At 38.1% G+C, this 15279-nt stretch overlaps 1 protein-coding gene across 1 annotated transcript in view; it reads left to right on the top strand.

Moving 5' to 3' along the window:
- Nucleotides 1–15279, top strand: part of CNTNAP5 (contactin associated protein family member 5) — a 914769-nt gene that overhangs the window by 770781 nt on the left and 128709 nt on the right. The window contains exon 17 of the mRNA XM_060106110.1: nucleotides 2257–2475. Coding sequence (XP_059962093.1) covers nucleotides 2257–2475 — 219 coding nt within the window. The remainder of the gene's footprint in view (nucleotides 1–2256; nucleotides 2476–15279) is intronic.

Here is a 15279-nt window from a genome sequence, read left to right as displayed (position 1 = left end):
CCATAGCGATGTGCTGTCTGCGTGGAACTGGATATCCACAAGACCAGCTTTGCAGGAAGGCTTTTAGCAAAATCTTTAGCATTCCTCCCCTTCAACTTCAAGAGTCTTTACCTATGTTTTTAGAGAGAAATACATTTATGCTCAATATTTCAGTAATTGTTTATTTGGTCTCAAGATAAGCAGGGCTGCAAGGTAGCATTGGTGGCCTGATAAGAAACAAGCAATGGCTCAAAGGACCAACTTCACTCTTATTTAATCTTTCAATTGTTGAATCTGATTTGCTCCCTTCAATTCTGTTTCCATTAATGCATGGGTTTATGAGCCAAAGACAACTGACGTGGGTTGGTGAACCATGCCACGGTGATGATAATAACAATAGCTATCATTGTTGAGTACATCCTACATGCTAGGCACAGTTCTAAGAACTTTGTCAGGATGAATTTATAAACAACCTGACAATTAGGTATTGTTTTTATTCCCTTTTACAAAGGATAAAAGTAAGAGGTGACAAGCTCGAAAACTTACCTCAGGTCATAGGGGCTGCCAGAGTCCATGTCTCAAATCCCATTTGTAAAGCTTCTATCTTATTGCCTCTCTTTGCAGTCAGGGCTCACATTCACCAGGAAGCCAAAAAATTCAAACTCTCTGCTACTTGAAATTCTGCATATTGGGGGTTTCTTATACCAAGTCTGGCTTTCTGTTGGGGTTTAAAGCCTGAGGAAGGAGTGGTCCAGGGTGATGACTGACCTTTGGTATTGCTGAATCTTCAGGTCTGCTAGTTGATGACCTTGTCAAAGAAATACACATGTTCTATCTCAGGTGTAAAGGAGGGGGGCCATCACAAGGTGCTGATAAGGAGGGGAAGGTCTGGAATATGAAGACTGCTGTTCCTGAGAGGGGACTGTCTTCCCCTCAACTTTAATTTATAATTTACCTCTCCACATCCTTCAGATTTAGAATTCTAACATAATAAAAGAAAATATAAGAAGATATACTAAAATTGAGAAAAAAGATGGCGATTATACTTTTGGAGTCAGATTCTACTTACTCTCTAGGCAACTTCAAGTGAATTATTTCATTTCTCTGAACTTTCATTTTCTCACCCATAAAATGGGCATAAAAGTAATATAAAAACTCTTTCTCATAGAGTTGCTTTAAGGATTAAAATGAGAGAATCTATGGGCAGTGCTCCTCAGAGTGCATTGTATTGCTGTGCTGCTTCTACTTCTCTCTCTCTCTGTTAATGGTGATAACATCACCGTCACCATCCCCAACATCATCATGACCACCACCATCACCACTATCACCACCATCACCATCGCCACCATCCTCACTACTACCATCACCACAATCACCATCACCTTCACCACCATCACCATTATCACCACCATCAGCATCACCACCATTACCATCACTACCATCATCATCATCACCACCACAACTATCACCATCATGACCACCACTATTATCTTCCTGTCATCATCATCATCAACATCATCATCATCACAGGTAGCATTTCCCCTTACTGGCTCTTTCCTGTCTTGTACGATAAGCAGATTGCTATAGAAGGGCACAAAGGGTCATGGGAGGAGCTCTGCGTGGGGAGATGGGGGGATAGGGTTGTGTTTGTTCCCAGACACTGCCACTTGCAGTGATGCAGACAAGGCACTTAAAATTTCTGAGCCTCCTTTTAAAAAAAAGTCATAGGAACAGCATGAATTCTTGTATCATATGTATTGATGAAATAATACATTATAGAATAATAATATATATAATACACATAATAATATGTTATATATATATATATGAAATACATTATTATAATATGCATAATGAATAATACCAAGCACTGGACTTTCCAGGGTGTGGTCTTCTCCTCGCAGGAGTGTAGCTGCTTAGCTAACCAAGTATCTATAGCTGTCCATGAGGACACAGTTGAAGTCAGAACAGATCCAGAAAACCCAGAACCTTGGAGCAGGTGCATTTTGTCAGATCAGCATCAGTGACTCTGGTCCCTATCCTGTTTCTCGAATTCTCACAATGAGAACCAAGTGGGACAAAAAAAGAGCTTGAGATTTAGTAGTTGGTAGTTATTACCATTAATGGTAATTTTAATACTACAGGGATTTCATCTGAAGGCCGCTCTACCTAGCTATTGATGTATGATCGTTTTTATCATTCGTTCAGGGTATGCTTGTGCCCTAAATGCACTGACGACTCCCTTCAACTTTCTACCTGTTTCCTTTTTGGTTTCAGCTCCTTCCGAGATCACTTTTGCCATTGATGTTGGGAATGGCCCCATAGAGCTCATAGTCCAGTCCTCTTCTCCTCTGAATGACAACCAGTGGCATTATGTCCAGGCTGAGAGGAACCTCAAGGAGACCTCACTCCAGGTGGACAACCTCCCAAGGATTACCAGGGAGACATCAGAGGAGGGCCATTTCCGGTTACAGCTCAACAGCCAGCTCTTTGTAGGTAGGTGACATCTTAAGGTGCCCTGTGTGCTAAAAACCCTACAAGACCACTGTGGAACCAGGCCCAAGGAAAATTCCTATTTTATTTTAGACCTGGGAAATGATTAAAATATTTCATAAGGCATTTATAATTATAAACATAATTTCACAGATTCTTCCTTACTAGATTTATTAGCTACAACAATGGAAGATGATGTCATCGCTTAGCAAAATTTGAGGGGGTTTCAAACTCTATTTGTATCTTTTCTCCTTGTACATATTATATCTTCAGATGTCCAGGAACCTCTATTACTTTTCATTCCTATCATCAAAACCTACTCTTAGAAAAAGAATGTATCAGCTATTTAAACCTTATTAGAAGTTGACTTTAAGTCAGTAGGCGACCATTCACCCTTCCTAGTGATACCTGACTCCTGATAATTATTGAGAACCATGTAATGAAATACGTTACAGCATCTCCAAGGGATTTAGGGCATCAGTAATATGGTGGTGGAGAGAGCTACTGATTTTTAAACTAGGAGCTTCTTTGATACTCCCTGAAATCACGTCACTTAGGTGGCTGCCTGATAACTTGCACAGAAAAGAAGCCCTGGTCCCTAAGCAGACGTCTCTCCACTGGTCATTTCCACCGTGAGACTCAGAATCAACCTTTAGATAAGTTGTTCCTCTGAACTGGCTGCCACTGCTGGCAGTAGGGCCTGGGAAGGCTCAAATATCATTCACTGAATCATTCATTCATTCCACAAGCAGTCAGTGAGCACCTAAAACAAATCAGGCACCTTGTCAGGTGGTAGGAATTGAAAGATGACTTGTGCAATGAAACTTCTTTTCAAAGAGCTCACTCTGTGTGTGTGTGTGTGTGTGTGTGTGTGTGTGCGTGCACACACTGTGTGAGAGAGACAAAGAGGCAGAAAGAGAGAGGGAGAGAGAATTTAGCCACATTAGTCCAGGTAGGAAAGGTCCGCCTTATAGCTACAGTTTAGAAAGGATTTTTTGAAAGTAGGTTGAGCAGGGCTTATAAAGCTTTAAAGACAAAATAGAGCTGGAAATGTTAGGGATACTGTATTATTATCAAAACCAAGGCACTGCTCTTACAAAAAACTTGAAGTTCAGACAGTAGCATAAATTGGTTCCAAAATCTGCCAGTATACCCAGATTTACTTTTCTTTCCTTATGTATTTATTTTACCAACTCTTACACTACATAGCTTTACTGCTAGTAATGAAATGCCGTCAGCAATCAATGGGTGTTTCTTACTTGCTTCCTTTAAGTTTGGGTCTGTTCAACTTTTAACTCTGAGGAAATCTGTCACTAAGAACACACCAGATAAAAGAAAAGTAACAGAATATGTAATCTCTCTTTCCAACAGGAATCATATTTCTTTCTTCATCTATCATGTTTTACCTATCCATCAGAAGCTAAGATATGAGTGATTAAAAATGTTTTTATGATGAAAAAGTACTCACTTAATTAACCTACATCAGTGATATGATTTAGTATTAAAATATATTTTTTAAATTTATATTGATGTTTTCATTCTATTTAAACATCACCTTTTATTGCTCTGAATAAATTTGCTAGTCATCAATATTTAATGTCATTTTTGGTGTAATCAATTCAAGTAGTTTGCAATTTTCATAAATTATATTCCATGCCAAAGTTTAATTTATCTTCAGGCAGTACTGATGAATCTTTCTGGCTGAAAGGTGTATATAAAGATGGAATTTTTTAATCCCTTCATGCAAATTTCATGTAGTTATGAAATTATCATATGTGAATGATATGAATATGTGAATATGTGACAAACTTTGTGCAAGTTAAAAGGGAAAAGAGGCTGCTGTGTTTCCTTCTGGGTTTTTATCTCTAGATGTTTCCGTTAACTGATCACAAATGCAATGAGTAAGAGCATGTCTATGGGTTTGAAGAGATACCTTGCTCTAGCTGTAGCCAAGGTCAGCTGCAGCAAGAGCACCTGCTTCTTGTATGTTTCTTCCCAATAGGCTCCATCTCAGATGGTACTCTGCTTTATTGAATTTGTCTTAATGTACTTGAAGAAGAAAAACATGCTGTTGGAGGCCATTTTAGTCTGTTGGTTTGAATTTTGTTGTTTAGTGTTCAACCAGTTTAAAAGTGTCAGGTGGCCAAAAAAATTGAAGTCCCAATATTTCCAGTTTGCATGATTCAGTGTTTTTTTTTTTTTTTTTAAAGGCCTCTACTTACCTGGAGCAGCCAAAATGATGAATTGCATTCTCTATCATTAAGAAAATTTGAGTCACTGGATTTTTATATTTGCTAGGCAGAAAAAGATATTATTGTGGTGTGCTTTTTAATTTTTTTTAATTAAAGTATATTTGATTTACAATGTCGTGTTAATTTCAGGTGTACAACAAAGGGATTCCGTATACGTATACATATACACATTCTTTCTCAGATTCTTTTCCCACATAGGTTATTGAGTATAGTTTCCTGTGCTATACAGTAGGTCCTTGTTCATTATCTATTTTTACTGGGATAGATTGATTGCGACAGTACTTAAATATTAATTTGGATATGTCTGTCTAGATACCTTTAACCTCTGAAGGATCTTTCAATCAAAACATAGCATCATTCAAGTATGGTAATCACTGGCATTGCTGCTGTGCTTGTGAGTGCTTGCTTCCTGAGTACCAGAAACAGGTTGAATTTTATAGAATGGATATATCTCTTAGCACTGCCCCTGTCATTGGAATGTGACAAGTTGAAGTGCTGATACCTGAGTCAATGCATGCTGGATTCCCAGAATCAATATTTTAACTTCAAGCTTTTATTTCCCTGATAGTTAGGGACAATTGCAACCATGCCATTTCACTGGTCGCATTTCTTGAATAGAGTAGTAGAAACTTCATAACACAGAGCTTCTGAAATGTGCACTGCAAGCTTGGGGTAGTTTCAGCTTTAAAACTCTTGGCAGTATCATCCCTCGCTTTGCTCTTCCCTACTAGCTTTTCAAGTCAATACGAGGAAAAGGCAAGAGACATCCAAGAACTAGCACTTATGGCTGAAAATGAAATGAAGAGATCTGGGTAAGAACTCCAGGTCAACTACCAACAGGCCATGGGACCCTGATAGAAAAACAACTAGCCTAAGTGGATTCATTGTCTTTATTATTTACAGAATGAAACTGATGAGTCTGGTAACTGATCCCTTACAACTTGAGGGTGTCCCATCTCCATCTGTATATTAAGCATGACAACCATCCTTATCCTCATGCCCATGTGGATGTAACAGCAAGGAAAATATCTCTTTGTCCCCAAATCTGACACCCCACCTTTCCAAATACGTTGCAATTATAGAATGGACATTTTGTAAAGCTGTGAGCCTGTGAGTCTAATTTTTGTGTTGCTTTACTTTCTTCTTATCTTTTTGGCCTTTGATGGACCTTTTTCTTTCTTTTTTCTTTTTTCTTTTTATTTTTTGGCTCAGCTGCTTTATTTGTGTCAAAATAAACTGAAGTAACTCCCACTTAGAACTCCTTGGGGAAAGTATTTCACTGACTTGGTAAATCATAAAGTTGAATCAATTTCCCCACTACCCACAGTGCTGCTCCTGCTTCCACACTGGTTGGGAATTATTATTACTATTTTCAGGTGAAGCATGTCAAAGGCGAGGTCAGCAGTGAAACCAGGAAAGGTGGGTCACATTTGCTCTCTGCCCTGACACTTCAGAAACTGCTAGAGTCTCTCTGTGGAATAGTCACTTATATTTACACTTGCGAGTGCCCCACAAGGATGGTTTTCCTGACACAGGCCAGCAGAGTTTTCTGTCTGGAAGATGTACTGTGTCTCAAAGCACAGGAGGAGATACACATCCTTTTCATGTTAAGGAAGAACTGGAAAATCACCTTTTAGCATATTTGTTACATAAAACCATTGTGCATGGAGGATGTCAATGGTGAAACAAAAAGTAAAGAAATTGTCTTTTCAGCATCCTATACATTTCTGATGATAAGGTCTGATTTACCAACAAGTTTATTTTTTCAAAGTTAGCTAATATGTCAAGTATACTTGAATCATCTTAGTAAAAAAATTAGCTTAGTAAAAAAATTAATACATGATTTCTGATATTCCCCATAGTAGTTAAATAAGAGAAAGTGTCCTGATTCATTTAAGAAGCTTTAGGAGACCTCAGAACACTAGTGGGCAAGTCCTGTGAATGCTTTGCTTCCTTGTTACCTACCAAGTGGCAGTCACTCAATGCTTCTACAATGAAAAAAAAATGAGGAAGAGCTACCTGCTTCCTCATACATTTTCCCTCCAACACCACTTCTGCTCCACAAAATCAGATTCTTAGAGCTTGAAAGTGCTTTGAAAGAACACTGGTTCTTTTTATTTTCAGAGAAGTGAATGATTAAATGACCCCTTCCACAAAGTTTTGTCTCATCTTGAAAATGTTGAGAGTTGAGTACAATGAACCCATCCCAATAGCCCATGTTAGTATTTTCTGCCCCCTAATATTCCAGAAACCTTTTGGAAATGTTTGTCTACAATCTCTTATGCTTTAATTGAAGCTCATTTCATCCTATACTGGCCACATTAGATTGGTAATGGAACATTGAAGGAGAATGTATAATTTTCTTGTACAGTTTCACTTTTTTAAGTTTTAATTCTGCCTTTGACAAAACATATCTCAAAGCATACTATCTGTTTTTGAAGAAAGGTACAACATGGCATCATGTTCTCATGCAGCCCAGTGAGAAAAGCCCTGAGATTTGGACCACACAAAAACTCAATGGTAGAATCAGTCATTCTAGTTACTCTGGCACTGCCAAGCATCAAAATCTGTAACTCAGTAAAGAAAGAAAACATTAGGACGGCACCATTCATGTGGAGCTCGGGTGATAATTATAAAATGAAATTCAAGCCAGATATTTCTGGAAAATAAAACAGTACACTCTGGATGTTCAAGGACCCAAACTGAGGGAGGTGAGAAGTTGTTGTGTCTTTTCCAAAGCCAAGGCGCCATTGAGCTGATGTAACCAGGACAACCAGGGAAGCTCCAGTTTCGAAAAGAGTGGGCCCAGCCTGGCATACTGATGCTGCAACGCTGCCTATAACCTGTTTCCATTTCTCCAAGGCTCTGGAGACAAAGCTGATGACTCAGAGGAGGTGAGAAAACCTTGGAACAGAACAATGGTGGGGAAGATGTAGTCAGAACTCTCTGAACATGTTATTGGCAGATTTACACTGTTCTCATTGTGTTACCAAGTTTCTTCTGATTCAGAGAGAAAAGGATTTGGCTTCAGAGTCACTTGAGTTGGGAAAGGCAATTTTGTAGAAGAGGTGGGAGGTGCCATGTTTTAATTCAGCTTCTTACTTCACCATCCATGTCTCAGGCTGAAGGGTGAGGGTCGTCTCAGGCCCCTGTGTAGAGAGGCTTAGGAACCTGCGTAGACTCTAGGATGTGCTGCCCAGGACCCCATTCAAGAAGGCCCTGCTGCTGGGAGTGCTCTTGGAAGACAATCTCCCTCTGTCTGCCCCTTCAGCTACTGCATCTCTTCAGGACAAGGTCCCGTCCTTCCAGGGAGGCCCACAGACACATAATCACTTGAGTCCAGGGTACAAAGGCACAACCATTTTGGCCCAAGGAAGAACATCTCTGATGGACTTTTCTAGCTCCAACACTCTCTGTGGGGCTGTTCTAGACTGTCAGACCTGCGCCAGAGCTCACTCCTTTGCCCACTTCTGCTTCCTGACTCTCTGGCTCAAAAGTGTGGTTCCCAATGGTTCCCCCTGAAAAACATCCTGCCCCTTTAACTTCATCTCATAGCCTGTTTGCTGGAGAACCCTACCTGAGGCACAATCACATGGATGTATTGTGCAGTACACACACACACACACACACACACACACATTTTTTAGTCAATGTAATTTTTTTTTTTTTTTTTTTTTTTTTTTTTGTGGTACGCAGGCCTCTCACTGTTGTGGCCTCTCCCGTTGCAGAGCACAGGCTCCAGATGTGCAGGCTCAGCGGCCATGGCTCACGGGCGCAGCCGCTCCGCGGCATGTGGGATCCTCCCGGACTGGGGCACAAACCCGCATTCCCTGCATCAGCAGGCGGACTCTCAACCACTGTGCCACCAGGGAAGCCCAATCAAAGTAATTTTTTAAGAGAAATTTATTTTTCATTCCTCCCAAGAATTAACCATAAAATAATGCCTCCTTTTCTCCCACTTTCTTCTCCAAAACACCTTTTAAATTCAATTGCTTCCTTAGAGTCAAGTTTGCATTTTTTGATTCACACTCTCTTGATGGTCCTGACTCTCCAACTAGGATGGGCAACCCCACACTTGATCTACCTGGCAGAATCCTGTTCAATCATAATGTTTACAAAAGACTAACAGTTCTGTAGATATTTTAGTATTTTATTATTATGTTATTACTATTATTAGCCCCAGTTATTGTGCACTCTGCGATTAAGGACTTTCCATAAGTTTCATATTTTCTAATGATAAGTAACACCATTTTAACTGATCCTGGTAGTATGTGTTAAAATCTAATTTTCCAAAAGCTAAAATGAGTTTCAGGTGAATAGAAAATAAACATAAGTCAAAGATTTTATTTCACTCTAATTAATGAGGAAGCCATTAAAATGTCATGAACAGTTCAGAGAGCATCTAAAAAGCTGGCATATGTATGGAGAATTTAAGAAAACAAAAGTTAGAATACAGTTGTAGATTTAAATATAAACCGTTGCTCACCAGGCCATCTTCGGAGTTATCTGTTACACTGGAAATAAATTATCTGCATCTCCACTGGACAAATATCATCCATTTTTTTGCTTTATTTCCAAGTTTCAGCTAATTTTTCTGATAAGAGAGAGTTGCTTCCCACACTTGATGATGTATCCCTAGTCATATGGCAGCCATCACTTCCACAAAAGAAGCTGGAATAAGAAAGAACCCCAAAGTGATTACTGCACCCATGTATCAGAAAGTCAGGACAATGTTAGTAGACTGGATTGTGAGAACTTTTAACCATGAATTGCCACTGTTACTATCCCGTCAGTGAATTGTAGGCTCCTTTTGTATTTCAGGGTCTCCTGAGCTCAACCATAAAATCACTCTAGGGCAGGTGGGGCTATTAGGGAAAATTCTTAAAGCTTATAAGCTTTTACTTTATGGACATATTTCCTTGAATGGGTCTGTGGTTCAGCTTCTGAGGGAATCTCTGTTCTCAGCAGGGCCTCTCTGGAGAAAACGATTTAGAATGATTTCCAGGGGCTCCAACTTCCAGGAAATCCTGAAGCTGCTGTCATCTGGGCAGTGACTTGGCCTGGCAGCCAGCCTGGAAGAAGCAAGTAGCTTCTCCGCTGACTCTAGAAAAGACCTGGAGCTCCTATGATATTTCTTATCCAGTTGCTCTTGCAAGGAGGGTGATTTAAGGCTGTTTTTGATAGTGATTTTCTCAGTGATTTTTCATCTTCAAAAACGATGGCAGAAGGAAGCAAAGTGAGGGATGACTGTGCTCTCATCTTTGCGAGATGGGAGATGGGACTCATCTGGTCAAACTGGCTCCTGTCACTATTCCAGACTCTGTGATGAGGATTATGGCAGACTTTCCTACCATATCATCTTTTTTTTTTTTTTAATCATTTGACAGAACATTTTTTTGTGTTTTTTTTTTAATTTTTATTTTATGATAGAGTGTAGTTGGTTTACAATGTTGTGTTAATTTCAGGTGTATGGCAAAGTGATTCAGCTGTACATATAGATATATCCATTCTTTTTCAGATTCTTTTCCCCTATAGGTTATTACAGAGTATTGAGTAGAGTTCCCTGTGCTATAAAATAGGTCCTTATTGTTTATCTATTTTATATATAGTAGTGTGTATATGTTAATCCCAACACCTAATTTATCCCTCCCCCTTGCATTTCCCCTTTGGTAACCATAGGTTTGTTTCCTATGTCTGTAAGTCTGTTTCTGTTTTGTGAATAAGTTCATTTGTATCATTTTTTCAGATTCCACATATAAGTGATATCATATGATATATGCCTTTCTCTTTCTGGCTTACTTCACTTAGTATGATAATCTCTAGGTCCATCCATGTTGCTGCAAATACCTGCCCCATCATCTTGATATTCTCTCAGGGGTATCTCCAAATGAGATGCAAAGCAATAATTCAGAGGCTTCTTTAGCAAGACAGTTGGACCACTACATCAGCCACCTTGAACCATGGTGGAACTAGTTCTCTACTGCTCCACAATTCTGTGGGCAACAGAAACAGGCACAATTCAATTGCTTGCTTGTTTCCTTCACCTCCCTCTGAATTGTAAATAATAACCAAATGGGGATTTCCACAGAACATCCATATAGTGCTCTAAATGGGCAAAATCTTGTGCCCTGCCACCATTCTGCTAAAAAGAAGGCAAATGTTTGTTTTTGGTCTGTAGTCTTGGGAAAAAAAACAGTTTTTGCAGAAAACCCATACATACTCCAACCCACCCCACAGGCACAAACATGCTGATTCTGGGAAAAGTGTTTGCTAATATCCAAATACCACATATATTAATAAAGAATTTTTAGACATATACATAATTCTATAACAAGGAGTTTCATTTGAAACTTGAAATAATAAATAATTTCTTAAATGCCTCTAAAAAAGATAAGCAGGATTATGCATGATATACATAATAAATGAAAGTATTTATCTTAAATTATACAGTCAGTACACAAATACATGTTTGCTGTAAAATTATTCAATAATAATCTTAGGGCTCTTCTTAGAGACGACCAATATTAGCCTAGCATGACACTTTCCAGGCATCAAAGTAGTTACATACATTTAACTACCCTTAGGAAACACCATACAATGTTAATTATTTGTGGACATATTTACTTAATCAATAAACTTCTATGTATTATATCACAGCTTGCTTTCTGTATTTTTGTTTTCATTTGCTTTTTTACTTAACATATGCCATGGGAAACTTAACATGTCTGTATAAATATCATATTATTTTAAACTGCTATATAATATTTTATTTAATATTTTTAGTTTTTGTGTCATTGTTTTGTTTGTTGTCATTTTAATGTTTTTATTGCATGTGGAATTTGTTTAAGGTTTTGAGGTAGGATTGTAATTTTATTTATTTCCCCAAATATTATTTGTCATCTCCATTTATTTCATGGTTCCTCTTTTACCTAGTTACTTGGACCTCCAGTATATATTATAAGGTTTAAAATCTCTCTGTCTAAAGAATGTGTTTCTGAATTTCCCACTCTGTTTTATTTACATAGTTGTTCCCACTCTATGTTTTATTAAAACTATGTTTTATTTACATAGTTTTTTCCCAGGTGCTATGACAACATCATACTTACAGAACATATTTAAAATTTTTTTAATACTTTAATAATCATTAAGGTATACATAATCATAACTATAACAACTGTACATTTTGATGTTTATCAGAAATGAATTTTACATAACAAAAAGAAAGAAGCTGCCAGGGCAGCACAATTGCAGTCTCTACCCCAGGCAGCAGACACTGGGTACAGAACATATTTTGATCTTGATTAGGACAATCCCTCCCATCGACCCCACAAACACACCTGACTCCTTTTCTTAACACTCTGTTAACTATTATCAACCATGTTCTTTATGGATTTAGAATTAGCTTTTCATGTTCTATGAAAATAATTTTTCTTGAATGTTACAAATTTTCTTGGGTTATTGATTAGGATTGTATTGCATTAAAGGAAATAATTATACATTGCTAAATTATATGGAAACATGTTCCATCTCTTTATTTATTCTTTCTGAGCCAAGGTAAATTGTTACTACTTTCTTTTTTATAACCATAGATCTTAAGTTAATTTCTAGATGCTTGGCTGCTTTTGTTGTTAAATAGGATTTTTTTCTTGCTATCACATGGTCTAATTGGTTATTGTTGCTCTATAGGACCATTATTGATTTGGTATGTTGGTATTTATATCCATCCACATTATTATAGTTTCATTTTAATTGTAACAATTTGCCATTATTATTTTGGGGGGATATTATAGATATACAACTATATTATGTGTGCAAATAATGAAGTATTAGTAATGACTATGTATAAAGCCAAATTAAATATTTCTGGGTATAATCATCCCCCAGCTCCATTTGGAATATTTGTTTTAAAATGTGGGTAAGTCATGAAGAACCTAGGGGTAAAACAGGAATAAAGACACAGACCTACTTAAGAATGGACTTGAGGATATGGGGAGGGGGAAGGGTAAGCTGTGACAAAGCGAGAGAGAGGCATGGACATATATACACTTCCAAACGTAAGGTAGATAACTAGTGGGAAGCAGCCGCATAGCACAGGGAGATCAGATCGTGCTTTGTGACCACCTGGAGGGGTGGGATAGGGAGGGTGGGAGGAAGGGAGATGCAGGAGGGAAGGGATATGGGAACAGAAGTATATGTATAACTGATTCACTTTGTTATAAAGCAGAAACTAATACACCATTGTGAAGCAATTATACTACAATAAAGTTGTAAAATAAATAAATAAATAAATAAATAAATAAATAAAATGTGGCTAAGGCCAATGTTAATAATGCTTTAATGGCCCTCGATAAGTGTGGCTGAATTCTTCTTCAAAAGTTTTTCACAGCATTCATTTCTACCAAACAAATGAGGAAACAATTTCAATATGTTGTTAACTGATTCTAAATCATCACAAACCCTTTTCCAGTTTTCTGAGGAGACTTGGTATTCTGTTTGGGTACCACAATTTGTGGTAGGAGTTAAATCAGAAAATGCCTGTGAAATGCAATAGGTAAAGGTGCTTGATAAGAATTAAGCTCTTAGTTCAAATTGGATCTTACTATCACTATTTTACTTTGTAGACATCCAGTTAGTGCCACCTGCATTATTACATAGTGTGTGTTTATTGATTCCCGTATCTGGCAAAACGTAACGAGATGCATGCCTTATCCTCAAGGAAATTATGTTTTGGAATTAAAGCCTCCACTAGGATTTCCTTCTGATACCAAGATTCTGCCAGTTGAAGGGGCAGGATAAAAACAGAAGATAACTGTTGGTTAGTGCATTTGTTTTTATTCAGCATATACATGCTAAACCTGCCCCCACTTTAGAGTTTGAAATCTAGATGGTAATACACCTGCACTTCACTCGACTCGACTTTAGGCAAAGTAGTTCATATAGAAAACAACTGCTGCAAATTCAAGAAGAGAGAGAGAATGACACTGCTTATTTTTGTGAAATGGGAGCCCAACCTGGCACATTCAACGTTGTTCCAAAAAAAGAGTTCAGCAAAGGAGTTTTGTTTGAGCATGTATGATCAAGACAGCAGGCACATATGAGAAAAACAGAGGCTCTTATTCAAGGAGGGCCCAAGGAATTAAGACGTTTCTCTGGAAGTAATGAGCATTTGTCGAGCTGACACATGGAGGTTTTCTAAGACAGGTTTAGAATGATGATGGTAACCTTTTTAAGAGTTGATTCATACCCAGTCCAAGGAAACATCATCATAATGAGCACACTTGATACCAAGGGCCAACAGAAGAGTCATACAAAATTGCTTCTAGCTAGGCTGGTGAACTAATGGTCTAAGAAGATAGATGCATACATGTATATTGCTAGGTGGGAGAAACCATGTAAGAGATGAGAAAAAGCAAGTAGAAGCAGCACCTAGTTGTAGTACTGACCCAAATTGTTACTGAAAGTGGAGTCTGGTTCCTCACCACTTGAAAGCCAGTACTCGAGAGGCAAGGTTGGTGGAAATGAAAGTTTGCTTTATTTCAGAGATTGGTGACCGGGGGAGAGGGCGGACTCATGTCCAAAGTGACAATGAGTGGGCAAGAGCTTTTAAAGGGGAGTTTCAGGGATTTATAGGTAGAGGGAGGGGCTACATGCAGAAACAGCAGAGTCAGCTCTGACTGTCATCTTGAAATTTGTCATGCAGTGGTCTGATCAGTGTCATCTTGATTGTTTTGAGTACAGCTCATCTTCAGTTCCAGGATCTGTTTGCTCCTATTTCTTTAACACCAGTTTTCAGAATTGTGGCAGCTTATGTCATGGCTACAATCTGGTCATCATGTAGTTAACTTCTTCAACCTTGTGGGGGTTTCAGTATCTACAAAACATCTCACAGGATATGGCTCAGAATATTATCCATAGCCCTTGAGGAGGAACTAAAGGTCCTTGACTTTGCTTAATGACTAAACAATTATTATTTTGTCCTGTTTGACTGTTTTCCTTCGCTTCTGCATTTTCTCACTACTCTGATTAAATTTATTCTTTGACTAAATTTTTCTACAGACAAGAGGCAGGCAGAGAATATGGGGGCAGGACCACAGGATCTTGCTCCATTTCACACTTGTCTAATCAAATATCTCATTTAAGGATTTTAGGGCTTGGAAGGTATTCAGGCTTTGAAGGTCAAGAGATCCCAGTCAGACTTCTGGCTCTGCCATGTAAAATCAATTTGATTCTTGACTTTGGCCAAAACAATCTCTCTGATGCTAAGTTTCCTCAATTATGTAATATCAATAATATGAAGAATAACTTGTTTCCCACTGAATATTTAATGAGTTAATTATAAAGTTTCTAGCATACAGCAAGTATGTTTAATTTTTTTTTCTTTTTTTAGAATTAGAAGCATTGTTCAGATTCTTAAACAGCTTGCAGTTTAAGTACAAGACTCCCAAACATGACTCTCATCTGCTTTGAGGATAATGCTACATTTATTTTTGTTCTTCTTCCAACTTTATATTAAACTCTAGGCAAGAAGGAGATAAAAATATATTAGAGCATTAGC

This window comes from Mesoplodon densirostris, chromosome 8, assembly GCF_025265405.1.
Source record: "Mesoplodon densirostris isolate mMesDen1 chromosome 8, mMesDen1 primary haplotype, whole genome shotgun sequence".
NCBI classification, from domain to species: Eukaryota; Metazoa; Chordata; class Mammalia; order Artiodactyla; family Ziphiidae; genus Mesoplodon; species Mesoplodon densirostris.
The sequence above is the reverse complement of the archived record's forward strand: the minus strand, read 5'-3'. Positions and strand labels throughout refer to the sequence as shown.